Here is a 27856-nt window from a genome sequence, read left to right on the forward strand (position 1 = left end):
ATTAAATAAATCATGTGATCATTAAGTGAACCATACTGGAACTTCAGGGACTGGTTATGTCATTTTTCTGAGGATGTCATAACTTCAAACCATTGTTAAATAAACCGTTGTGAGGACTACCTGTAGATTGGGCAAAATTTATTATGGGATGAGTTTTTACATGAGGTTTCTACTCTTATTATGTATGGCACGTGGCTGCCAAGGGCCAATGAATCGAGCTGTCAGAAGGCCAAGATAGAAGATGTTTCCTAGGATGGATTACTCTTCTTTGGCTTTTCTCATTGGTGGATTTGAAACAGCAGTATCCCAGATAATCACAGGACCTCTTTGCATCCCCTAAACCAAGAAACTGCAAAACTCATCTGGGAAATCGGAGATGATCTATTTCTTTAGACATTTCCCTCAGGCAGATCATCATCAAGAGTCCTTGGCAAAAGGTTAGGTTCTGAGAGACTACAGGCTCCAAAACTGACAAGGAAGGAAAGTTTACTTTATACAGTTGAAATAAAGAACTGATTTTTCATTCAGCATGCAGAGTTCTCCCATTCAGACTCTTAAAATTCTTCTATTTACAAGCAGAGGACATGAAGAATCATTTTAGTGAAATTCTCTCATGTTTCTCAGGGATAGGCCTCCCCATTAAAGGAACTTGGTTTGTTAATTATTTCCCAAATATCTTTGGCCCCACTCCCCTCCATCATTTGCAGCCTGTCCTTCTCCAGAACGCTCTTGTTTTTATTTTGTTGGAAAACATTGTAGGAAAAAAAAGAAAATGACAGCTGCCACATATTTCAAGAAAATTCTGCAAAGAATCTCTTTTTTTTCAGTCAACTGCAAAAATAAAAAAAATAAGAATATCACGTATTAAAAAAAGACTTTGGAGAACTTTTGGCTCATTTTTGCAAAATCAGGGAAGGAATGCAGAGAAGAAAAATGGGAAAAAAACAACATAATTCCTTAATTTCCATGCACCTCTGTTATCATTCTTCCACAGTGATATTAAGCAGGCAAAGCAGAGGGACATTCTCAGTATAAATTCATAGGATATGAAGACATTGGAAGAATCCTTTATTATCCACTTTGAGTATGGAACGGGAAAAGACAACATTGATTTGCCTGGGCAGGGGAAAACATTCCCCTATCTTTAACTCCTTCTGTTGTTGTACCTATGAATTCTTGTGTGCACTGACAAGAAATTAACTCAGGCCCATATATTGAATAGGAATCCAAAGGGCTGAAATTGCATTGAAATTGAACAAGGCCACTCTTTAAAATATATATATATGTCTAAGAATAGGAGAACATCTTAAAATTATATAAAGATTTCACCAGGAGTAATGGAACAAACAAATAAAACCTAAGGCCACTCTTGCTCCTTTTTCTTTTGTTCCTATTTTATTTTTTATCCTTCATAGATGCATAGATACTACTTTTTAAAATAAATTTGCAGGTGTAAGCATTAGTGGCTCCTATCCCCACTGAGTCACCCATTGTCTTGAAAGCTATGAGCATTCTTGCTGTTGTGGATCTTAAAGAAATGCCAATCAGCACAAAGTTTGCTGGAATATTGCAACTCTATGATTAGGCAGTCACTGTTGTCAGGATAAGTAACTTGATTGCTTTTGGATGACAGGGAAGTTAATCCCACCACCATGCTTAAGGGTAACCCTCAGTCTGTGCATCTTGCAAACACACAGTGCTGAATTGTAAAATGATGTTTCTCAAAATATTTTTCACTGAAAAAAAATCAGAAAGCAGATGGATTTTTATTTCTATTTGTATGCTCTGTGTGATCTGAAAACACGCAATTTTACTAGCTATCATTGAACAAACGGTATCATATCAATGTATTTTCTTCAGGCAAAGCTTGGGTTCTTACCAATAGTACATTTCAGGACAGAGCACTCCATGACATAAGTAGTTTAGGAGGCGGTTTTAAGCATGGACCACTTCCAAGAAAATGGGGGGATCTGTTTAACAGACACAATAGGCTCCAGACCACATGCGGTCAATTTTTTTTCCCCATCTTTTGGCCTGTGATTATTTTTTTAAATAGAATTTGCTGACAATATTCTTCTGCATTCTGCATAGAATGAACAATATCTATGGTTGTCATATTTTTTTAATGCTCTTGAGAACATCTGGCTTGAAACAGAAGGGTGGGTAGAAGAAAGACACCCTAAAGCTGGAGTGGATTGGAGGAAAGGAGGTCAGTGACTTTGTTTAATTCCAACTCATCACTGGAGTTGATTGACAGGGTAAGAAGACCTCATCCCCATGCTGTCTGTCTCTATGGTTCTGGATTTTTGCATAGTTTAAACTTTTTAATTGTTTTTCTATCTGTGTTTTTACAATTTGTGAGCCTCCTAGAGTTGCCTTATCAGGGAGATGGGCTCCATATTAATTTAGTAAATAAATAAATTCCAGATTTTTTTCTTTGGTGGTACATGGGGCTTCCTAATCTTTTTAAAAATTATTGTGTTAATATTACTTGGATATTATTATGGTTGATCACACAGTCAGCCAGATGTTGAGTCTGTATTTGTCATGTTTGTCTACCTATTGAGTCATTCCCGAGGATCTGGGATAGGCAGATGTCATTGTTTAATAATACTAAGGATATCTTCGCAGGATGTTATCTGTTCCAAGTAAAGCTTAGCCTATTGACGGATGGTGATTTTGTCAATGCCAGTGATGCTCAGGCTCCAGATGTTTTGAAAATGTACCCAAGGCACCTATCGTTATTGGTACTTTCTTTGCCTTCTTTTGCCACAGTCGTTCTACTTCTATTTGCAAGTCTTTTTTTCATTATTATAATTTAAATTTATAATGCCACTAAATTAAAAGGGAGAGAGAGACTCGGGGCAGTATATGGGACAACAGATAGCATTTACAAATCTGCTTTCAGTCTGGTGGTTTTAGGAGCTGAAACTAATGTGGTCACCAGGTTGGAAAAAACCTGGATTACAGATTTATGGCCTGTTTGGCAGTTTCATCAGTCTTAGAAGAAAAAGGATTATGGGGAAAAAGCAATGCAAATTAAACAAGAGAACTAAATCCAGATTCTGCAAGTGCTTTAGTGGAGCTTTAACAAGTTGCCTGAAAACTCTTTGGTGGGTCTTTAACAAGTTGCCTAAACTCTTTCCAGCAGTGTCTCCCATCCAGTGGGCTAAGAAATATGGTATTTGTTGATCCCTCCCCCTCCCCCCCCCCAAAAAAAATCTGGATTTCAGGCAATAGGATCTAGCAACTATGAAATGATGAAATCAAAAACCCCAGGCCAGTTTTGAGAGGGGAAATGCCTAACTTCCTAAACACTTACTGATTGTTCTTTTGATTTACATGCTGCAAACTGAAGATCCAAAGCTTGAAGATAGTGTGAAAATTGTCCAGAATCCAAATAATAAAGTTTTGGCACACAAAGAAAAAAAAATTAAGAATGCACATTTTCTAGGTCTTGATATCTTTACCAAGCCCAACACAATTTCACTAACATCTGCCTTAAAAATTATTGCATTGATCATCCAGCAATGTTCTCTAAACATCAATTTGGCATCTTTGGAATGGGGAGAAGTGTGGCAATAGGGGATATTTTTTCTGATCAGACAAGTAACCTAGTATGGTTTTTTTCTACATCATCAAAACCTGCTTCCCTACAATTCACTTAGATAAACACATATTTATCTTACAATAGGGGGTGACCACAAGGAGAGGATCAAAAGAAAAAAGTTGGAGGCCAAAACTTCAACATATCCTGGCTATCAACTTCTTTCTTTGACCATTCCCCTGTTCCTTTGCTTTCATCTTGCTATCCCCAGCTCATGAGTCAGGCTATCCTCAGTGAACCGTAGCCATATCAATATAATTTGCCCCCACCTATTCTGACATCAGCCAATGGCAGTGTTATGATGGGTAAAATAGGTTAGCCAAATTACTTCCTTAATAATCCCCAATCTGATCCAGCAGCCTCTGCTCCATGTCTACTTCCTGTCATCATCAACACCCTCTCACTTGAGATCAGGAATTTTATTGTGTTGTCTCCCAATAAAGACTCTAGTTACACCAACCAGGGCAGATTTTATACCCAGCTGTGGCTAAGAAGAATGCAGAACACAAAGCATCAGGTTCATCTTCCAACAAAAAGGGCAGAATAGGTGGACCATGAGATCCAACCCAACTTCAAAAATGCAGGGAGGAGTTCAATCCACCAGGAATGCTTAGTAGAGAAGACTTCTAGAGAAGAGCCAATAAAAGTTGCTAAAGCTAACTTTTATTTCCCTTTCCTGTCTCAAGATAGAAAACAGTATCTGATTTCTACCCACAGTGATCAGAGGGACTCCAAGGATCAAAGAAAAGGGTCTTGGATGGGCTCCTGAGTATGGCTGGCTGTGGAATTCGGGAGTTGAAGTCTGCACAACTTAAAGTTTCTGAACTTGAGAAATACTGTCCTAGAGCTCAGAGTATCTGCCCCCCCTCCAGTGTATATGAAAAGCCATTGTATTCAGCTTGAAAAAAGAAAAAAGACCTTTAGTCAGTGACAAAATAAACGTACCAGTGAGCCTTCATAAAGTAATACCGTCCCCCCCCATTGTTTTGATGGGTTGAGCACCTAAGTTAGATTATAAAACATGCTGAATTTGGGTTTAAAAAACATCATTTTGTTGTTTGCATGGTATGGGCCAAATGAAGATTCATATCATGGTTTAAAGCAGAGGTGGGCAACTATGGCCCCTTTATGACTTGTGGACTTCAACTCCCAAAATTCCTGAGCTAGCATGGCTTGCTCAGGAATTCTGGGAGTTGAAGTCCATAATTCATAAAAGGGCCATAGTTGCCCACCCCTGGTTTAAAGTTATGGTCTCGTTCACACACAACCCAGACCATAGCTGGGCTCCCAAAACTACACAACTCCATTTTAACCCAGGTCTGATATGTTGTGTAAACTCAGCCCAACCACATGACAGAAAATATGATCTTACTCAGCCCTCAGCCCTTAGTCATTAATTCAGATGAACAGAAGCTGTAAGCACCACCATCTCTCATTTGGCCATTTCACCCTGGAGTCTCTCTTGCACGTCTACACATTTGGCGCACACCATGCACAAGTAGTTATGTGCATCTAGGCACAATCTGCACTCCACTTCTAAAGTGTGCTGTGTGCCATCAATCATACTAGCATTCATGCGCCAAAGAAGCTTCCCTCCTTGCATTCTGACAGCCAAACGCCTGGAAGTGTGTGAGTGCAGTGCCAGGAAGACCCCAGTTCAACTCTCTCACAGACTCACCAACAGCTAAGCTGCAATCTATCAGGCTTAGTATCCTCCCTTTCCCCAAAACAAAGATCAACCATATGGTGATAATAATGAATTCCTGGAGCACCTTACGCAAGGTTACAAAGATGTAATATATGTGAAGAATTCTGGCCCTTCTCCAGAAGCACTAGACAAATTAATATCCTGGCCCAGAATGTTGTATTCTTGTGCCTTCATAAATCATTTGCAATAATCCCACCATCTGATTTCTTCAGCCTCCATGTGCGCGGCCTATTATTCGTCATTTGTGATAGAAGGCTGTGGCCAGTCATATGGGATTTACCCTGGCTACACTGTGTAGTGGTTTACAAAGAAGCAATCACAGCAAAATGAGTGTTCCTGGACTTCTAGGAAGACTTTTAGACAGCGTTTCTCAACCTCAATCAATTTAAAATGGGGGGGGGGAGTTCAACTCCCAGAACTCCCAACCTTGGTCACTCCCAGCATTCTCTACCTTGGCCATCTTAAGGTGTGTGGATTTCAACTTCCAGAATTCCCCAACCAGCATGCGGGCTGGGGAATTCTGGGAGTTGAAGTCCACACATCTTAAAATGGCTAACGTTGAGAAACAATGTTCTGGATCATACCACTTGCATCATCATGCAAGATGCTTTTAGAATATTCTGGGTAGGTTTAGAGACATGTGGCAGAACCGGCATAGCAAAACTTTGGACACCTCTGTATTAAGCTACATAATGTGGTGGATCTACTCTCCCTTCCTGCCTCTAAGCAAACAGTCAGCAAAATAACAACATTGGTTTTCACTTTAAAATAACAGGAATATAATTACTCCAAAGTAACAAGTATGTGAAATTTGCCCTATTTAGAAGAATTTAGATCTATCTATCTATCTATCTATCTATCTATCTATCTATCTATCTACCTACCTACCTACCTACCTATCTATCATCTAACTAGCTAGTTATTAGCTAGCTAGCTAATCTTGGCGCAATGGCTCAGCATTTAAAGATGCTGAGCTTCTCATTTGGAAAGCTGACAGTCCAGGTTCAAGACCTGGGCGTTGTGCAACAGGACAAGCTCCCATTACTTGCCCCAACTCCTGCGCACCTAACAGTTTGAAAGTATGCAAATGCAAGTACAGTTGATAAACAGGTGGGAAGATAACAGCGTTCCATGTGCCTCAGTGTATACTTAAGTTGGCCATGTGACCACAGAAATGTCTTTGGATAGTGCAGGCTATGATACAGAGATGAGCACCATCCCCTAGAGCTGGACAATACTGAATAAACTTTACATCTATCTATCTGTTGTCTGTCTGTCTATCTATCTATCTATCTATCTATCTATCTATCTATCTATCTATCTATCTATCATCTATCTATTTATTTAGCAAATTTATATACCAGTGGCTTCCCAATTCACCAAAAGTGATTCGCATAAAAGGTGGCACAGAACAGTCAGATAAAACAGAAAATGTAAAAACAAGAGATAAAAGTATTTAAAAAATCATATTACTAAATGCCATTAAAAACAGATATACAAATCATAGGCAAAAAGAGGATAGAATGCTGCCTCAACAATGATGCCATCTAAACATGTCTCCAGCTCACATGTCTTGAGGGCTTTCCAGAATATCAAAAGGGAGGTTGATTTAAATAACAATTCCTTTGCCAAAAAGGAAGATAAGCCACAGTTTAGTTCATGATCTTATTCCCAAAAGTATCTGCCTCCATTTCCAGAATTCCAGTAAATCTAAAATGAACCTCAAACATGCATTATTTAAGGGGCGGGGGGGGGGGGGGGAATTTCCTCTGAGGTAAATACAATATCTACATGTGGATTCTGGAAGAAATTTTACTTATGATGCTTTAGAAACTACAAAGAAAAAGCTCTAAGAAATCTAAAGCAGTCCAGAGAAGAAAACAGTGGAAAGTAAAACTGATGCAAGGGGTGAAAAATCTAAATCTGGAATTCTATAAGGCATTTAATTCTGAGGGAATATTATTTTGAGTGGATTCTAATCGTTGTTGAAACTTATAAGAATGGCTGGTACTGGGGATTGGACCCAATAGTCTAAAAAGTTCTTTTCAGTTCTGTGAGCTACAATTCAACCTCTTTAATCCAGCTACTGGATTTACTCATTTTGGGGTTTGCACAATATTTGAACCATAACCGAATGAGCAGTGTGTATACAATATATTAAACCACAGAAAAGTAACCCATTTAACACTACCCAAGTTTAGCCTGCAGACAAATGGATCTGCTAGATTTTTACCTCACTTGGTTGATCATCCAAGCATCCTCCATCTTTCAGATGTGCTAACAGTAATTTGGCAATGGACGGTTCTCCACCTTTCCTCTGCTCGTATGACTTAAGCCCCCAGGGACTCCTCCGAATGTTGGATTCACCCTGGAATGTGATAGCTTGCATTAATGAAAAGCAAGTTTCAGGGCATGTGCTGAATGCATTTGGCTTCCCATCACACGTTCCAGATTTCATTGAAGGTTTAATTGACTCAGACGCAGCATAATGGATGGCTTCAACCAGAGTCGCTGTTACTGAGGCTAGAATTGCCACTTTCTCTTAGTGACATTTCAAGGAGGTTCTGCCACCTTGAAGCCCAATCAAGATTAGCAGGCGACAGGGAATCTAGCAGAGAAGCTCCTGTTCTTTTGCCCATTTTGTGAATCAGTTCCTCTGGAGGTTTGGGGAAAGCTGTGTTCAGTCAACAGGGCACCACATATCTCTGAGACGCTGCTGGGTGGGGTAATGGGGGGAACACCAGGGAAGAGGCAGCTCCCGTCTCCCGTGATGAGTTGCAGCCAGCCAGCACACAGGCGCCTTCAGATCCCCAAGGAGGCTGCAACACACAACCCATAGCATCCTTGTCCCAGACAGCCCACCCATCTTGACCTCTTTTAAGCCCTAGCAGATAGGGCCTGCAGACAACTGGTGATGCAGAAGTCTGCAGCCATAAACAGACTGCCAAGGAGGCCATCCTGGGAAGACGAGACCATGCCAGGGATGAGTCTGGCAAGGGTGCTGCAATTGCACCAGGGACTTTGACCTTTTTATACATGCTGCAGATCCACAAACACGGATATGCACGGATGGGATACCCAAATAATATGTAGGACATACGTGGCCTGAAAATGAAGCCGATTCATGGTGGGAATTAATAGCTAACAGCTATCAGAATTAATGCTGAAAAGAGCTTCATGACCAGGAGCGTCGCTGCTGGGGTAGTGCAAACAACAAAACTGTTGCCCTGACTGAGCTTCTTGGACGCATCCACTTGGTCACTATGGATACAAAGCGCTAGATTAGATAGAATGACTGGAAGCCAACAGTGAGTTTATTCTGTTCTTATTTATCCTGGCTACAGACTTAATCTGGTTCATATTTATTTTGCCTCATCATACAAGCGCCCTGGGAGCTAAAGTTGTGTAAAAGGAGGAAGCTAACTATTTTTAAGGTGTACAAACCAAGCCAGCAATTCCCAGAATTTAGCAGAGGAAGGTACAATATTCATGGGATAAAACTGAGCCAATTCTACCCTTTAAGTGCAAGTTGGCCTCAGGTTTTCATTTGATTTCTACGCCTGCATTCACATGACACACTTAAGACTGGTTACTGAATTAATTCATTTTTCTGGGCACATGTGGCTACTTCACATGAGAAGATAAGGCAGCAAGGGGGAGGGGGAATTATGGCTAACACTGACCAAGTTTAGCCTGTTATACAATTGTATCTGCAGGGTTTTTACCTGATGTGATCCTATGTTCAATTGTTTTATTTATAGCTTGATCCTGGCATTGGTTCTTGGTTGCAAAAGCTGGCATCTTGTTGTTGATGAAAAAAAATAAAAAAAAATAAAGGCGTCTTTGGGTTACACTAACATTTCCGATCAATTCTTGTCAGTCTGTCTCCAGCCGTGACATTTCTGGTGGAAGAAAAATCTTTCCTTCAACAAAGGGAAGATGTGTAAACATTGTAAAAAAAAAAAGAAGAAGAAGAAGTGGTGAAATTTTTCAACTCCAGGGTTGGTTTTCTGTTCTCTCCCAAGTTTGCTCTAATCCTTTGGGATGGAAATAATGGGCAAAAACAATGTTATTTTTGTCCCCCACACACACAAACACTCATATTTGTAACAAATATGAATTCTTGCGTTTAGGAAAGAGGGGTTTTTTTTCCACATCACCTCTTTGTTGTCCATACCAAATCATGGAAAGTGGGGGTGGAGATTGGGGAGAGAAGGCTTTCCAAAAGTTGATTTATTTTTCTGGGAATTAATATTGCAACAATGCAATCAAGTGGCTATGTATCTCTTCCCCCCCCTCCCTTACCCCTTGCTAATCCAAATAAAAGGAAAGGGTTTAATCAAGGTTTGGGTTGTAATTTCTGTGCTGGCCCATAGATTCTAGACTGCATCAGAAGTGCCTCTGATCACATCTAGAGTATTTTTCTTAGCTCCAGAGAGAAACCCTGCAAGATGAGGAATCATGGCTTGGAAACCATGCTACTGGTTTTGCTCATTAGCAAAAAAAAAAAAACACCAAAAAAAACAACCAGTCAGAGGCAAGGCGCTGCTCTACCCTCCCTTAAACCGAGGCATCTCCCTCAGTGGTGGGATTCCATTTTTTTTACTACCGGTTCTGTGGGCGTGGCTTGGTGGGCGTGGCAGGGGATGGTTACTGCAAAATCCCCTCCCCACCCCACTAACCTGCTTTCCAGCTCCGTTCTCCTGTGCAGGGCAACAAAAGAAGAGCCAGCCAATCAGCTGGGACTCGGGAGGCAGAGAATAGACCAGTCAGGGGCCAGTCAGAGGTGGTATTTGCCGGTTCTCTGAACTACTCAAAATGTCCGCTACCGGTTCTCCAGAACCTGTCAGAACCTGCTGAATACCACACCTCTGATCTCCCTACTGTTTGTCTTGTTGAGTAGTGCAGGATCTCAGGGAGGACGAAACCTTTCCCAGTTCTGCCACCTGAATCCTAAAGCCTTTAAATTGGAGGCTGAAGCCTCTGGGCCTGGAGGGCTTCCTCATTAAAAGATTTTCCTGTAATTCAGAGTGCATCCTCTGTCAAGTCATTCACTGACCCTGGCAGGGTCTTCTTGGGAAAGTCTGTTCATGGATCAGCATCTGCTCATACTTATTTATTTATTACATTTATCCCATATTTATTACTTTATAACAAATTCAAAGCGGCAAACATACATCCTACTCCTTCCTTCCCCTATTTTCCCCACAGCAACAAATTTGTGAGATGAGTTCGGCTGAGAGCAAGTGACTGGTCCAAAGTCACGCAGGTGGCTTTCATGCCTAAGGTGGGGACTAGAACTCACGGTTTTCTGGTTTCTAAGCCAGCATCTTAACCACTTCACCAAACTGGCCCTGGCCAGTCTGCAATCGGAATGCAGCCATTCTGCTTGTCTGGTAAAAGGGCAAGATGGCAGCAGTCGTGTTGGAAAAACACAGTGTGACAAATGGCAGGCAGCAAGAGAACATAGAATAACAAAGTTGGAAGAGACTTTGGAAGTTTTCTAGTCCAAGCAGGAGACCTTATATCATTCCAAACAAATGGATGTCCAATCTCTTCTTGAAGGGGTCCAGTGACAGAGCACCCACAATTTCTGGAGGCAAGCCATTCCACCGATTAATTCTTCTCGCCGACAGGAAATTTCTTCTTAGTTCTAGGTTGGATCTCTCTTTCATGCTCCCCCACCCATGACTTCTTGTCCTCTCCTCGGGTGCTTTGGAGAATAGGTTGGCCTTTCTTCTCAGTGAGAGTTCCTCAAGTACTGGAAGACTGCTATCGTGTCACCCTAGTCCTTCTCTTTGTTAGACTTAGACTTACATCATTCTCTCCGCCGTTCATAGAAACACAGAAACATAGGCTGGAAGGGAGCTTAGAGGTCTTCTATTCCAACCTTCTGCTCAAGCCTTATAGTATCTTGGTCAAATTACTGCCCAGTCTATTTTTGAAAACTTCTGGTGGCAGAGCACCCACAATCTCAGGAAGCAAGCTATTCCGTTGTTTAATTGTACCCACAGTCAGAAAATTTATCCTTACTTCTAGGTTGGATTTCTCTTTGACAAGCTACTACCTTGTCCTACCCTCTGGTGCCTTTAAAAAAAAAGTCAATCCCCAATTCTTTGTCACAGCCCTTCAGGTACTGGAAGACAGTTACCATGTCGCCCCTTATCTTTCTCTTTGATAAACTAAACATACCTAGCTCCCTCAACCGTTCATCATATGATTTAGCCTCATCTTTATCATCTTTGATGCTCTTCTCTTCACACTTTCAAGGGTCTCAACATATTTTTGTACCATGGTGACCAGAACTGGACCAAGTATTTCAAGAGCGATCCCACTAGTGCAGTGTAAAATGGTACTATTACTTCTCATATGAAGCTCAAATACTTTGGCCACCTAATGAGAAGGAGGGACTCACTGGAGAAGAGCCTAATGCTGGGAACAATTGAGGGCAATAGAAGAAGGGGACGACAGAGAATGAGGTGGCTGGATGGAGTCACTGAAGCAGTAGGCGTGAGCTTAAGTAGACTCTGGAGGATGGTAGAGGACAGGAAGGCTTGGAGGAATATTGTCCATGGGTCGGACATGACTTCGCAACTAACAACAACAACATTACTTCTCATTGTCTTGACACTATCTCTCTGTTGATGCAGCCTAGGACTGCATTGGCTTTTTTGGTATCTGAAGTACACTGCTGGCTCATACTTAAGTGATGGTCCATTAGAGCCCTTCGATCTGTTTCACAGTTACTACTGTTGAGCCAGGCACCACCTATTCTGTACCTACACATTTGTTTCTTCTTGCCTAAATGCAGGACCTTACTTTTCTTACCACTGAACTGCATATTTGAGACCAAGTGTTCATCTGCCGGACCCTTCTGGATCTTGAGCCTATCTTCCAAAGTGTTAGCAATTCCCCCCAGCCAGGTGTCACCTGCAGGTTTGATGAGTTCCCCTTCTATCTTCTCATCTAGACAATTTATGGAGATGTTAAAGAGTATTGGGCCCAAGACCCAACCTTGAGTAACCCACTGTTTACTTCCCTACATGTAGAAGTAGTTCCCTAGTTCATTCCTGTAGAATTCTTTCTTCCCTCAACTAATTCCATGAACAAGGTAGAAGAATTATATTATAAAATGAAAACACCTCTCCTAGGATTGAACTGTTGCTTTGTGAGGCCAAACACAGCTCTTGTAGATGGGTTTCAGCTGAAAAACAAGATATAAACTGAACAATAAATTAGGATTAGGAGACGGTTACATCCAACCTTGCCAAGTCTCCCGCTTGAAGTTTCCTTGCTTCCTGGAATTGCACTTTCTGGCTGCCCATTCCTGAGTCACTAAAATGTGTGTCTGTTTGTGTTTGTGTACATGTGTTGTAACTTTACCATTTCTACATGCCCTTACCGACAGGCCTGCTTACTTTCTTTGCTTGTCTGAGTTGTCTTATTTTTTCATTCCCAGTGCTGAGAAGGTCATACAATTCTCTAGGAATCTGCTTCCAGTTACAATGGCTGCTAAGATACCTTTGAAATCTCATGCCTTGCATCAGGATCTTCCCTTGCCACATCTGGCCTCGTTCCTTTTTGCCTCAATGCTCTGTCTGATCCCAGATCTCACCTAGCAAAAATGCTCATTTGCCTTTCTCTCCTGATCAGAATTTTAAAAGGGGAGGGGCGGTTTTATTCAAGCCAAGGAACCAGTTCTCTGTGCTGTCAGCAAATTGTGAATGCTAAAGACCTATGTATAATTAAATGAGACAGTAAAAGATCTCAAATGTTTGGCTCTGAAGTCTAAAATAGTTCTTGAAGAATAGCAACAAAAGGTTCAAGCAGATGGTAATATTTCAAAAAAATTTCCTGCTGCTGAGGATATCATCCATCCATCTTACCTTCCTTTTCCTATCCTCCTTTCCATAAGAGAGAGAATAGAATTGATTCCTGCTTTGGGGTGGATATAAGTTGCCTCTCTTCCTTTGGCATCGCACATTGCCCCACGAGGCTGAAACTGAGAACAGTAGTTATAATGACAGTAATGGTCCAAACCACAGAGCCTTTGGCAGGAAACTGAGATAAAAATGACTATATTAAAGCAAGAAAGTTCCCTAGGCTGGTGACTTTCAGGCAAAGTAAATGTCAGGTCCCATAATTCCCAACCAGCTATTGGCTGTGCATGCTGGCTGGGGAATATGAGAGTTAAAATCCAACTCGTTAGCACAACATCTGGTTGAGATATGATAATGTTAATTATTAAAACATACGTGGTAAAGCAAATGCCTGGAGGCTTTTTTTGTAGCCGAGAAAAAAGCTTGATTCTATGCATGCTTACCTAGGAATAGGTCCTAACAAATATAGAGGGATTAATAATGTGTCTCTCCCCCAAAAAAAATCAGGCTTCAGATACCGTAATGTTGTAAGTCTGCAGTCCAGCACATGCTTGGTTAGGAAGAAGATGGCTTTACCTGTTGTCCTGGCGCTAACTTTGAAGCCCTCCTTTCCTTTTAGTGATTTCTTAACTTGAGCTGGGCTGTGCCAGATGAAAGTTATTATCAAAGAGGTCAGAATATAAATTCCCCTCAGCTCCAGCCAGTGTGGCCAATGGCAACAGATTATGGGAGTTATACCCCAATTTTTTGAGAGAGCAAGGTTGCTTAATCTTACCCAATGCTACCTGACAGGGGAATGTCCACATTGGCCTACTGTCAAAAGGAATTCATAAGCACCCTATTGATTCATCTAAAGATGTACAATTTCTTTCATTACTACTACTACTACTACTACTACTACTACTACTACTCTACTATATAGCAATAGTAATAGCATTTAGACTTATATACCGCTTCACAGTGCTTTACAGGACTCTGTAAATGGTTTACAGAGGTTAGCATAATGAGTCATCCAACAATCTGAGTCTTAGTTTTACCAACCTCAGAAAGATGGAAGGCTTTACCAATCAGGATCGAACTGTTGGCTATGGGTAGAGTTTGCCTGCAATACTGCATTCTAACCACTATGCCACAATGGCATAAATGGCTAATGTCAAATGTTTTTTAAAGCTATTTTGCTTCCCTTTCCAGCTGCCACTGACTGTTTATGGATGCCAATGCAGCAATTTCATATTTTTTCTGTCATTTGTGTCTTTGATTTAGTGGACAGAGCACAACGAAGGCTTGACATTAGTTGGTTCCCGTATTTGCTAAATCATAACTTTGTGGTTTGCTTGGTCTTAGCTTAGAATGAACCGCTGATGCTAAAGGATTAAATGAAGCTGGCTGTAAACTCTGACAGACGTAATGTTCGCACATCATGTTTAACCAGGTCAAAGTTATCTGCGGTTTGCACAACAGGCTAAGCTAAATAAGCATTGCAAACTTTGGGGTTTTTTCAAGGTTTTGTGTGTTCTGCAAACCCTAATTTTAGGGTTTGGTTCGGGATATGATGTGAATCCAGAAAATAGGGTACAGATAGCTCTCAACCTACAATCATTTGTTTAATGATGTTTCAAACTTACAACACCTCAGAAAAAATGACTTCCAGCTATTCTCAAAATTACGACCATTGCCTCCCTCTCCCCCATCACATGTTCACAATTCAGGCACTTGGCAACCAACTCGCATTTATTTATTTATTTATTATTTATTATTTATTTTATTTATGTATAAAAATTTTTTTGCCACCCATCTCATGACAGTTGTAGCATCTTACAATCACGTGATTGCAACTTGTGATCTTTCCAGCCAACTTTCGACAAGCCAAGTCAACTAGGGACTTTGGCTTCCCTTAATGACTGTGCAATTCACTTAATGACCATGGGATTTGCTTAATGATCACCGTAAAAATGATCATAAAAATCAAGTCTGGTCATGTCATTGCTTATTAATAAGCGCCTCGCTTAGCTATCTCAATTCCAGTACTAATTGTATTCACAAGTCAAGGACTACCTGTATTGCAAGAATCTAATCTGTAATCAGCCGGGAGCAATTTTGCTGCTGAGTGCAATATAGGGCTTAAATTCACGCATCTTACAGTGGCTGGGGTTGAAATGCACTGCTCTAGGCTATATTACAGAAGCCTCCATCCAACTGGATTACTCTTTGGTGGTGCAAATTCAGGTTGCACATGAGCATGAGAATACTATATAATTTTAACTTTACAAGTCTTCCTTTATCCTGTGAGTCTTGCTTGGACACAAAAAATCCCCTCATTTTTTGCACATTCAGACTCAAGTTTTCTCTTAAGGTTGATCTAAATAAGGTTGATCTGTATGTTGAAACATCAGTTCAAGTGCTAAGTTAAGAATCATCATGAGCCCTCAATTAAATGAACATTTCTCAAGATGCTGGATTTGAAGCTTTTTTTCATCCTTCCCTTCTCCGCAGCCCAGGAAGAGGCTTGCTCTGATCCATGACAAGGCCCAGGAGAGAGGCAGGCCTGGGGCCACCATCCAATTTAGAAAAGAAAAGAAACAAACTTTTTCTTTATAAAGTACACTCAAGCTATGCTTTAAACCTGTTCCTGGTCAGACTGGCACCTCAGCACCCTCTGCTGGACAAACTATGAGGATGCAGACAAATGCCAGGAAACTGAATTTCTAGCTCAAACTGCCTGCATCCAGCATCAAGGCTGCTTGGGAAACAGCTGCTAGATCAGGGCTGGGCTGGAATTTCTCAAGTCAAATTTCACTGTGAGCCTTGCTGAAAAAGTTTACCCAATCTTAACTTTATACAGCTCTGTGTTTTCTTTGGGTTCCATTGTTATTGTTTGTTTTATAACATTTGGCTGTCTCCAAGTAAGATTTGCATTAGAAACCAATAGCAGTCGTGACCTCTGAAAGTATTTCTTGGGAGGCAGACAGTCCGGTGCTTGGCATCACTGTGCTTTGTAAATCTAGATTTTATCAGGGGACCTTAATGTGAGAAACAAGTTCATTAACTCATGTAAAAGCTCATGAATCTTAAGATCTATTTTGGAGGAAGGGGTCCCCTAAATCTTTGTCAAAAAGGAGCTTGACAAACTGGAACACTGGGCCCTACCTAAAAAAAAGTAATTCAGTAGTGAAAAAAGTATGGTTCTACATTTAGGCAAGGAAAAACAAATGTACAGGTACAGAATAGGTGATACCTGGTTCAATAGCCGTAACTGCAAGAGGGATCTTGGAATCCTAGTGGACAATCACTTAAATATGAGCCAGCCGTGTGCTGCAGCTGCCCAAAAAAGCCAACACAGTTCTAGGCTGCATAGACAGAGGGATGGAATTAAGATCACGTGAAGCGTTAATATCACTTTATAATGCCTTGGGAAGGCCACACTTGGAATACTGCATCCAGTTTTGGTTGCCACGATGTAAAAAAAAATGTTGAGACTTTAGAAAGAGTGCAAGAACAGCAACAAAGATGATTAAGGGACAGGAGGCTAAAACATATGAAGAACAGTTACAGGAATTGGGTATGTCTACTTTAATGACAAGAAGGATGAGGGGTGACATGATAGTGTTCTGATATCTAAGTGGCAGTCACAAAGAAGAGGGGGCCAACCTATTTTCCAAAGCACCAGAAGAAGCAATGAATGGGATGGAATCAAGCAGAGAACCAACCTAGAACTAAGGAGACATTTCCTAACAGTTAATCAAGTAATCAATGGCATAACTTGCCTCTAGAGGTTGTGGGTGCTCCAACACTGGAGGTTTTTAAGAAGAGATTGGATAACCGTTTGTCTGAAATGGTATCGGTTTTCCTGGGTTGGGCCAGAAGACCTTCAAGGTCTCTTTTGACTCTATTGTTCTGTTACCCTTTGTGATCAATGGTACTTGCTTCAATGGTACTTTGGGTGGCACCACCAAATCCTTAATGTCTGCTAGTCAAGTGTCATCATTGTATTGAGTCAATCCCAGTGCAAACACAAGTTTGGCTTGCATCAAGAATAAGTACCTGCCTTCTCTAAATTCTCTAAATTTTCCTCCTTTGAAACAGGTGTATCCACCAAATCATGCAGAGACTCAACAGGTTGGGCTTTTTTTGAAAGCTTTTTTTTTTTAATGTACCATCAAATCATTCAGCAACCGCATAGATATTTTCCATGATGATCTATCCCTAACCTGTTCTTTCAAGTTTCCCAACAGTTCTACTCATCACTGGCACATCTTATGCACATTCTAAAAAGAAAATGTTCCCAAGGGTAACATCCCAGTTTGTTTTAATTTGGCACATATGCCCCTTTATCTGTAATCTGGGAAACATATGAGGGCCTCCATCTCAAAAACAACAAAATAAAACCCTGGCTCCCCATAGGCTAAAGAAAAGTAATATGCAACTTGTGTTTCACAACCATTTCTTGGTAGCTTCCACTGGTTCAAGTCAAAATGGTTCTGAGTGAGAATGGAGCTTCTTCCCCCAAGATTCCAGCTTTGTTTGAACTGGAACTGAAACTTCTGGCCACAAGATCGTCGTCTTGTTTCTACTGATGGCCTGCAAGGATTTCAGGTTATATTTCAGAACCCCCAAATCAAAATCTTAAGGAAGTGATGGCAACCCCTTTAGAAAATGTCTCTGCTGGTATGTCATCTCTCCCCAGCCCCAGACAAAAGAAATCTATCTAGACCTTCTCTTTGGCCTTTCCTCTCCTCCTGACTCTCCTTTCTGGAAGTCATGAGGTTCCCTTGGAGCCTCAAAGAATGCTCATGCAATTTTTAGATGCCTCAGAGACTGTGCGAGAGCAAGGCCTTCTCCCAGGAAGTCTAGAGGCCTGCCTGACACAGATTTACCATCAGAGGTGGTAGACAGCCAGTTCGGACCGGTTCTGGTGTACCGGTAGCGGAAATTTTGAGTAGTTCAGAGAACCGGCAAATACCACCTCTGGCTGGCCCTGCCCACCTGCCCCCGCCCTTTCATGTCCTATATTCCCTTGTTTTTTCAGCTGAGCTAAAAAACACAGGTCACCTCACTAGCGCTGACACAGAGGGCGGTTTTTGAGAGCTGCGCACGTGTGAAGCGCTCTCTCATAAAACCTCTCATAAAACCGGTAGGAAAAAAATGTGGAATCCCACCACTGTTTACCATCACTGTCTTAAGGCCTTTTCCTGTTGCTGAATCAAAGTCTTTTCCATAAATCACTACAGACCTCCAGCATCATAAGTAACGGTCCTAAGAGCTTTTAGGTATCTTGCCTTGGGATGATACCAAAAGAATGAAAAAGTACTATTTTTACATTAATAAAAGTATGTAAGGATGAATTAAATCTCTCTTTCTTAAGAACCAGGGACATAATGAAGTCAAAGGCATGAATATACGTGGCTAAGACATATTTTTGCCGAGCTTAGGTGTAAATAGGGAAAGATTCTCCTATATGAATAATTGGCTCGCTCCTTTTTATAATCTTTCAAGAGTGGATGGGACTTTGCTTGTTTGCATGGCCCAGTTTCTGGAGCAGACCAGTGTCAGTCCGTGGACCAGGAGATGGGGCCCCTGGATTAAAACACCAGCCTAGAAACCACAAGACTGTGAGTTCTAGTCTCGCCTTAGGCATGAAAGCTAGATGGGTGACTCTGGGCCAATGACTTTCTCTCAGCCCAACCTCACAGGGTTGTTGTAAGAAAAATAGGAGGAAGAGGAAAGATTATTAGGTATGTTCGCTGCCTTAAGCTATTTATAAAAAGCAGGATAAAAAAAATTAAATAAATAAAATAAGCCTTTTTAAAAGCTTTCCTTCCTTGGCCAAAAAAATAAAAATAAAAGGAAGATTCAAAGCATACTCAAACATATGATGCAGCCGCGTCCAACTGCTGTCTCCATCTCCAATTGCTTAACCCTGTTTAAAATGACAGCCAAGATTCCACCATATTTTCTGAGCCAAACAGCCCATCCTTTCCTTCAGCCTGCTAAAACCCCAGAGAGGGAGAGGGAGCCAAGGGAAGGACACTGCACTTTGATGAGTTATTGCTGTTACTTTGTCTGCATTTTAGTGTTGCTCTGTTGATGGGAGTGGGGCAGGGGGATTCTGGTCCTTGAAGTCCAAATATCTTAAAGTTTATACATGTGAATATCTTTTGTGTAGTATATAGGAAAACTATCTTTACAGATGTATTAGCTGAAAACCATACAACATATTAGATAAATTGTGAGGTAGTGAATTTTAAAAACGCAGCCTTCGTTTTAGTAGGTTATATGAGCCAGATCATCCCTTGAGCTGGTTTATTTAGGCACATATTATTTTAACACAGTAATTGTATTTTCTTAATCTAAAATCAGATTTAGGGTATCATATGAACCCAAACCAGCGGTGGGATTCAATTTTTTTTTACTACCGGTTCTGTGGGCGTGGCTTGGTGGGCGTGGCAGGGGAAGGATACTGTAAAATCTCCAGTCAGAGGTGGCATTTGCCAGTTCTCCGAACTACTCAAAATTTCCGCTGCCGGTTCTCCAGAACTGGTCAGAACCTGCTGAATACCACCTCTGACCCAAACAATGTTTCTTATTTTATTTATTAAATTTATATGCTGCCCATCTCACAAGCGAATGACTCTGGGTGGTTTATCAAACATGATTAATATATTCTGTTGTTTTGCAAGTACACTGAGTGCTTCTGAGTGCCGGAGACAAATTCCTTGTGTGTCTAACCACACTTGGCCAGATAAATAAAGTAAGTTAGTATTGTTTAAGTATCTTAATTCTATATTATTAGTGGACTTCCAGATTTTTGGCTGATCTTTGATATCCAGCTGCTTAGTAGTTTCCTTTCTTTTCATTGTTAATGTTGATTTGACTTATGAAAGTTTACATATCTGGTTTTACAAGGGATCAGTTTGGACAATCTTCCAGCCCTGCCCTGGAAATCCATGATCTCTTGTCTCTTCTTCCCCTCCCATCTTTTGCATTGTGTCTGCGTTTATTATATCATTCCTTATTTTTCATTGTGTTTCTCAATCTGCTTCCACTAACCATCCAATTGGTTTTTTCAGTTGGCTCTGGCTCATTTGTCTGGGGGTTTCTGTCTTGTGTTGACTTAACTTTGGCTGCCGTCCATCAACTAATTAAGCTGGAATGCTGGAATTTAAACCAGTTTTAAGTCTGTCTTGGGAGGAAGCTAAGCTGGTTGAAAAATACCAACTGGACCGTTGTTGTTTTTTAACTGATCTGGGGATCAGCTGTCTCTTTCTTTCATTGTCTTCCAGCTTGCTTAAAGAAAAAAAAACATTCTCCAGTTTGGCCCTAGCTTTCTTTTCAGGTGTTAATATTTAATCTGGCCTTGTTCTCACACATAACTCAAGCAGAGGGGAAAGGGGAAACAGCTGGGAAACAGGTGGCAGGCACAACTTTTTGTATCAGTGGGCAATTCTCTGCAGGCAGCGGCTCCAGGGAAAGGGTATACCTTTGTGGCTTAAATCCTTGCTTGTCAGATAGCAATCCCAAACCTGCTCCTGCTGGTCAGGGAGACTTTTCACAACTGGAGCTTTGATCACATTTTGAAGCCACAAGAGACAGAAGAGTTTGGGCTGGTTTAAAAACAACAACCCACAAACTGTGTTAAGGGTCTATTGAAATCACCAGTGCTTGCAGGAAATGGAGCGCTATATATGTAGAGAAGGGAACATCGTTAGGTGGGGATAGTGTGGTTCCCTAATCCCTAGGTATCGTGGGGAGCACTTTATCTTTAATGTACTTCACTCACTGCATTGCCTTTGTGGTTTCTTTTATTTTGGTATCCTCACTGCCCAGTTTTTCCAAGACCCTGTAAGACTCTGTCTCTCCTTCCCCCAGCCCCATCTCATCTAAGCTCTCAGATCCTTCTCTGCATCCCCAATTCAGAACAGTAACTGCAATTGTCAGAATTCCTTCCTTCCTTCCTTCCTTCCTTCCTTCCTTCCTTCCTTCCTTCCTTCCTTCCTTCCTTCCTTCCTTCCTTCCTTCCTTTCCTCCCTCCCTCCCTCCCTGCAGAAATCCAGTGAAGTTCCTGGATGTGACTGTCTGGAGCAGTGTTTCTCAACCTCCACAAATTTAAGTTGTATGGACTTCAACTTCCATGGCTGGCTGTGGAATTCTGGGAGTAGAAGTACAAACATATTAAAGTTGTTGAGATTGAGAAACACTGATCTGGAGTGTGTTTCTGTGATGTTATGGCAACTTCTGTCATCATTCGGCTTTCCCCTGAACTGTGAGAGTGCTAGGTATGTATACCTTGGTCCAATCTTGAATGTGTACAGTACATGCATTAGGTAAGGAAAGAAGGTAGAAAAGACAGCCAGCTGGAAGCAGGTGCCTCACCGGAATTGGGTGCAAAGTAATAAGTTGCCTGGGGGGAGGAAAAAAAAGTATGCTTTTATCTCCAGATAAGGAGCAATGCATTTTGTCCTACAGTACTTGCACTGCTCTCAGTTAAGAGGGTTGTTGGGGAGAGCTTTGAACAAACAAAATATGCACTGCTGAGCGAATGCCCTATAGTGAAGATGCTTCATCAGCCATCTCAAACCTTATTTTCTTGACCTTAAATTGCTGGGATGGGGTGACATGTACATCCTGCACATCTGTTAATGAGCGTGCACAGGCTGCAGATGTCAACTCCTCTTCCACTCTTCTCGGCTGTTTATCCAGATTGTAAATATTTGCCACCAAATACGTTTGAACTGCAAAATAGCTCTCTTCAGTCGGAGGCCTTCCACATATGTTAAACCGTAACACCCCTGATTGATTTGCTGCCAGCCACTCGGCAGGGTCTTAGGTAGGAATCGTGGAAATTGTAATTTAATAGACACGCAGAGGCCTAGATTGAAGGAGGCCAATTTGTAGAGTAAGGGCAGTCAGGAAGATGGTGCTTTTTGTTAAATATTCAAAGGGTGTATTGTGTATTGAACTTTGTCTCATGAATTTGGACTCCTTTGAGGAGGTTGTTAAATCATTGGGTTTTTTTAAAAAAACCAAAAACATTCAGTCCAGTTTCTGAGAAGAGAACTATACGTAAGCCAACCCCAGGATTTCTCTTTGAACACTGTGCTGTCCAGCCAGTGTATGGGAATTGGATAGTTAGGTAGCAATTGTGAGGGGGAATGCATCATGGTAAATGTAGTTGAGGTATCCTGGGAAATGTAGTCCATGTCACGTCACCACATCTGTAATCCTAATTGGTCACTAAATTGACTCGGTTGGGGGAGTTTTCCTCACACTTGGCTGAACTCATGGACTCATGATAACTGTTCTACTTCTATCATTACAAGATGGGAGAAAAAGGATAGGAGATAAACCATTGTTTTACCTACAAGACTGATATACAAAGAATTGGTCATTAAAGAAGAACTTCATCACAAATGTGTACAGCAGAGAATAAACACATTTCTACAACATGCTAAATTGCTAGATTTGTTAGGGTTAGGCTAAATAAGCAGGCCAAAGAATGCCAAAGAATGTTCAAACTACCACATCATTGCACTCATTTCACATGCTAGCAAAGTTATGCTCAAAATCCTACAAGCTAGGCTCCAGCAGTATGTGGACCGAGAACTACCAGAAATACAGGCAGGATTTCAAAGAGGCAGAGGAACTAGAGATCAAATTGCCGACATACGCTGGATCATGGAAAAAGCTAGGGAGTTCCAGAAAAACTTCTACTTCTGTTTCATTGACTATGCTAAAGCCTTTGATTGTGTGGATCACAACAAATTGTGGCAAGTTCTTAGAGAGATGGGAGTACCGGATCATCTTATTTGCCTTTTTTTTTTAATACCAGACCATCTTTATTTGTCTTTTTTTATATGCGGATCAAGAAGCAACAGTGAGAACTGGACACTGTGGACCACTGATTGGTTTAAAAATTGAGAAAGGAGTTCGGGAAGGCTGTATACTGTCGTCCTGCCTATTTGAATTATATGCAGAGCACATCATGAGAAAGGTGGGGCTAGATGAATCACAAGTTGGAATTAAGATTGCCAGGAGAAATATCAACAACCTCAAATATGCACATGATGCCACTCTAATGGCAGAAAGTGAAGAGGAACTAAAGAGCCTCTTGATGCGGATGAACTGCAAGGCGATCAAACCAGTCAGTCCCATAGGAGATCAACCCTGACTGCTCTTTAGAAGGACAGATCCTGAAGATGAAACTCAAATACTTTGGTCACCTAATGAGAAGGAAGGGCTCACTGGAGAAGAGCCAAATGCTAGGAATTATTGAGGGCAAAAGAAGAACGGGACGACAGAGAATGAGGTGGCTGGATGGAGTCACTGAAGCAGTTGGCATGAGCTTAAATGGACTCTGGGAGATGGTAGAGGACAGGAAGGCCTGGAGGAACGTTGTCCATGGGGTCACAATGGGTCGGGCACAACTTTGCGACTAACAACAAACAGGCTGGTTTTCTGCAGTTAAAAAAAGAATCAACTTTAGTATGGTGTGCAAACTCAAACAATTGTGGTTTAGTTATTGTTTAACATAACATGGTTTAGTATGGTGTTGATATCAAGTTACTGGGGCTTTTTGACTAACCAGCATCCAGTTTCAACCTCTGCAGGAGTTGCCTGCAATTTAATTTCTCCAACAGCTCTGGATAAAGCACGGTTTCTGTTTTGCCCTGTGACCCTATCCAGTTTGTCTTCCAAGCCTTCAATGCACATGCGTAGATGCTAAATATTAGTGCGCTGTGATAGTTTCCTTTCTTGTCCTCAATCTCAGCCTAGAAGCCAGTCTTCCCCATCCTGACATTCTCCAGATGTGCTGGATTGTAGCTACTATCAACCCGGCCGTTGGCTACGCTGGTTGGAAGTAGTGTGCCTTGTAATCAAAGACAGCGGGAGGATGGCAGGTTTGAGGAAACCTGCCATAACTACTTATCAAGAGAGCAAATGTGGCTGAGTCATTGCTGTGCTGTAAGTAACTAGATCTGGATTAGATTATTTTTTTAAAAAAAGATTCTCAGCAATTGTTGCTCTATAAATGTTAGCCTCAGTTGACTAATACTCTTTCCAGGACAGGCTAAGTAAAAAATGTCTTCCCTGTCTGAAGGAGGAGACTTTCTGGCAACATGTAGTATAAATCTAGTTTGATGAAAAGTAGGACTAGGAGTGACATTCTCCAAAGCACCTGAGGGCAGGACGAGAAGCAATGGGTGGAAACTAATCCAGGAGAGAAGCAACTTAGAACTAAGGAGAAATTTCCTTACAGTTAGAACAATTAATCAGTGGAACAACATGCCTCCAGGAGTTGTGAATGCTCCAACCCTGGAAGTTTTTAAGAGGAGATTGGATAATCATTTGTCTGAAGTGGTGCAGGGTTTCCTGCCTAAGCAGGGGGGTTGGTCTAGAAGATCTCCAAGGTCCCTTCCAAATCTGCTATTCTATTCCTATTCTATTCCTATTCTATTCTATTCTATTCTATTCTATTCTATTCTATTCTATTCTATTCTATTCAGTGGTGGTGGCAAATATGGAGCACTCTTTCATGTGAGAAAGGGCCTACCCTTTTTGTCCCTGTGGGGTGTCAGAACAATTTCTCTGTGTAAGTGTCAATGGAGATTCTCAGTCACCCAGATCATGGTGGTCCCAAAGGTGCTTTTTCAAAAGACAACTGGACTTTGTTGTTCCTTAAAGAAGTTTCACTTCTCATTAAAAAAAACTTCTTTTTATCCATCTACCACCATTTAGTCAGAACTGAAGAAGCTCCTTGTATGAGAAGTGAAACATCTTCAATGAAAAACAAAATCCAGTTGCCTTTTGAAAAAGCACCTTTGGGATTCTCTGCATAAGCTTTCTGTGCCCTGCTAGCAGGGGTGGGATACTACCGGTTCTGCCTGGCTCTATAGAACGGGTAGCTCTGAAGAGCAACAGACACCAAACCGGTTCGGTGTCTGCTGCTGTTTGGCCCACCGACCCGCCTGGGCTCTTACCTGTCCTTTATTTCCTGCTTTTTCAACCTCAGCTGCTTTGCATGGCACAGCTGAGGTTGAAAAAGCAGGAAAAAATCATATGCTGTGCACCTGCGTGCAGCGCTTTTCAGCTGTCTGGGTGGCACAGCTTAAGGTTTTTTACATCTGCACAAAACATAGTCAACAAGCTGGTAGTATCACCGGTTGAATCCCACCCCTGCCTGGTAGCCCTGTCTTATCACTGACACCACGATGTTATTCTTTGGCTACATTCAGATGTGTTTCCAACCCCAAATAACATCTTCCTCTAGTCTGTTTTAGCGGTTCCAGAAATTGGCTTTTCTCATTTATAGAATGTGAAGTGTCAGTGGTTCTGCAAGTTACATTTATAATTTGATGAATGCCTCTGGTTTTATGCTTAGACAAATGCATTTTGCATATGCTTGGAATCATATATTTACTTCATATTTGCTGGAGCTGGACTGAGCACCAGAAAAATATTCTGAGCTGAATTTGTATAATGCTGAGTCGAATGAAAACCCTGTGTTTAGTCAATCCAGTTCCTATCAATAATTACATTTTCTGCCGACTATTCCTTTTATTTTTTCCCTTCCCCATAAAAATCTGCCTCCATATGTTTGTGTGAAGGCTACTGAAACCGGGCTGGAAACATCTGAAATAGATGGAGTGGCAAAAAGAATTAAAGCATCCGTTTGTTACATCTAGTGGTCATCTGAATATTTGCAGCCTGGCTGTGGTAGTTCTAATGCGTGCCTGCACATCTAAACACACACTAATTGTTCTTTGGCCATAAAAGCTGCTTCTGCCATTGCGGCATTCTCTTGGCTGAAAGAGGTCAGCCCATTGTTTGAATCCCAAGGCAAAATATGCTGCATTTAAACACAAACACAAGTGTTTATTTAAGGGGAAAGAAGCCATAATGGCACAGTGTCATCAAGAGACAGGAGGGGCTGGAGAACATGTGGTAACAAGAGTGTTAGGCTCTGCCATGCAATGTGCACAGGTGGCTAGAAGAAATTAAAGTTTGATGGGAAGGAACAATCAATGAAATAGCTTGCTTTCAGATGTTGTGGATGCTCCATCACTGGAGGCTTTCAAAGAGAGACTGGAAAACCATTTGTTTGATAGGGCCTCCTGCTTGAGCAGGGAATTGGACTAGAGCAGGGGTCTCCAACCTTGGCAACTTTAAGACTTGTGGACTTCAACTCCCAGAATTCCTCAGCCATCTGCTGAGGAATTCTGGGAGTTGAAGTCCACAAGTCTTAAAGTTGCCAAAATTGGAGACCCCTGGATTTAGAAGACTTCCGAGGTCCCTTCCAACTCTATTATTCTATGTTCTAACTAATGCTAGTCCTTGGAGTTGAATAACAAGACAAGTGCTGGATTCATGTATGCATATATTTACCTTTGGAGGTATGTTTAAATAATCATACATTTACAAGTCTTGAAATTCAAACTGCATTTATGCCATCCTGCATTTCTGCCATTATGCAGGTGACTTTGGTAACAGTTTTATATTAGTTTTGAATGAAGGATGAGATTACGTGCATAAATATGCGTGCACGTGTTTATAAAATCAATTATTTGTCTTAATCCTATTGAACTTATGAGCTATGTTTGCACAAGAGTTTAAGTTAATAATCTAGTGGCATTTATAAGACTTAATAAACTTGCTTCGTTTTCATTTTGGTTGCAGTATTTTATTTACTTGTCAAATGTATATAGCTGCTCATTTCGCATACAGGTGACTCGGGGCAGCATACAACAAAATCAGATTATTATTGTTTTGTTGTGTTCTGTTTAGTGGTTTAGCCTATTGAGTGAATCAGACCCATTTGATTCATTTAACTTATGAGGCTGGGTGTAGCCAGGAAAGAGTAAATAGCACATCACAACACATGTAAGACAGAGCAGACTTCGACTGAAGGTTGTGAGCCACCATGAATCTGCAATTTGGCAGTTCAACTCTCACCAGGCTCAAGGTTGAGTCAGCCTTCCATCCTTCCAAGGTGAGTAAAATGAGGACCCAGATTGTTGGGGTCAAGATGCTGACTATGTAAACCGCTTAGAGAGGGCTGTAAAGCACTATGAAGCGGTATATAAGTGCTATTACTACTGCTATCTTGACTTCTGGTCCTTTGATCACTTGGTTGTAATCACTGCCTTGGCTTTTTTGCCTCCTCCCTGTCAACATCCATGAACAAGGAAGAGGCGGGGGCGAAAAAACAACAGACAGGAAAGGGGGAGGGAGGCTGGCTTTATCCCAAAACTGCTTAATCTTTTGGTTGGCCACTGAGATGAAGTTAATGAACATGACTAGACTGGGTTCCATCCATGCTTTCCATGCAATCCAAAAACCACTTTCCTCTCTCTCTTATTTTATTGATAGGGGTTCCAGGTGCTGGAGCAGGAATTCCAGGAGCAGGGTTCTACCCAGGTAAGAATTAGCACCATCCCAACTAAGTGTTAGAGATGCCATAATTGTGCAACATTGGTGATGCCTTGTGTGTGCCTGCTCACGATACCAATTTCAATCAAACTCAAACATTGAGCTTGAAAAGAAGCAGCCAGGAGAAGACCCTTATTAATTCATTTGCTTATTTATTTTGCATAATGACATTATTTGGGGAAGGTGAGAATGGAATATTGAGAGTTTTCTTCTTCTCTGTGAATGGGGAAAACATTA

At 41.3% G+C, this 27856-nt stretch overlaps 1 protein-coding gene across 10 annotated transcripts in view; it reads left to right on the forward strand.

Moving 5' to 3' along the window:
- The window catches only part of ELN (elastin), a 96896-nt gene that overhangs the window by 13674 nt on the left and 55366 nt on the right, over window positions 1–27856 (forward strand). For all 10 annotated transcript variants that reach the window (XM_087958880.1, XM_087958877.1, XM_087958872.1 and 7 more), the window contains exon 2: window positions 27560–27607. In XM_087958880.1, the coding sequence (XP_087815006.1) occupies window positions 27560–27607 (48 nt within the window). The remainder of the gene's footprint in view (window positions 1–27559; window positions 27608–27856) is intronic.

Source organism: Notechis scutatus, chromosome 1 (assembly GCF_049901735.1).
Source record: "Notechis scutatus isolate UNSWTSFEM ecotype Mainland chromosome 1, rNotScu1.2, whole genome shotgun sequence".
Lineage (NCBI taxonomy): Eukaryota > Metazoa > Chordata > Lepidosauria > Squamata > Elapidae > Notechis > Notechis scutatus.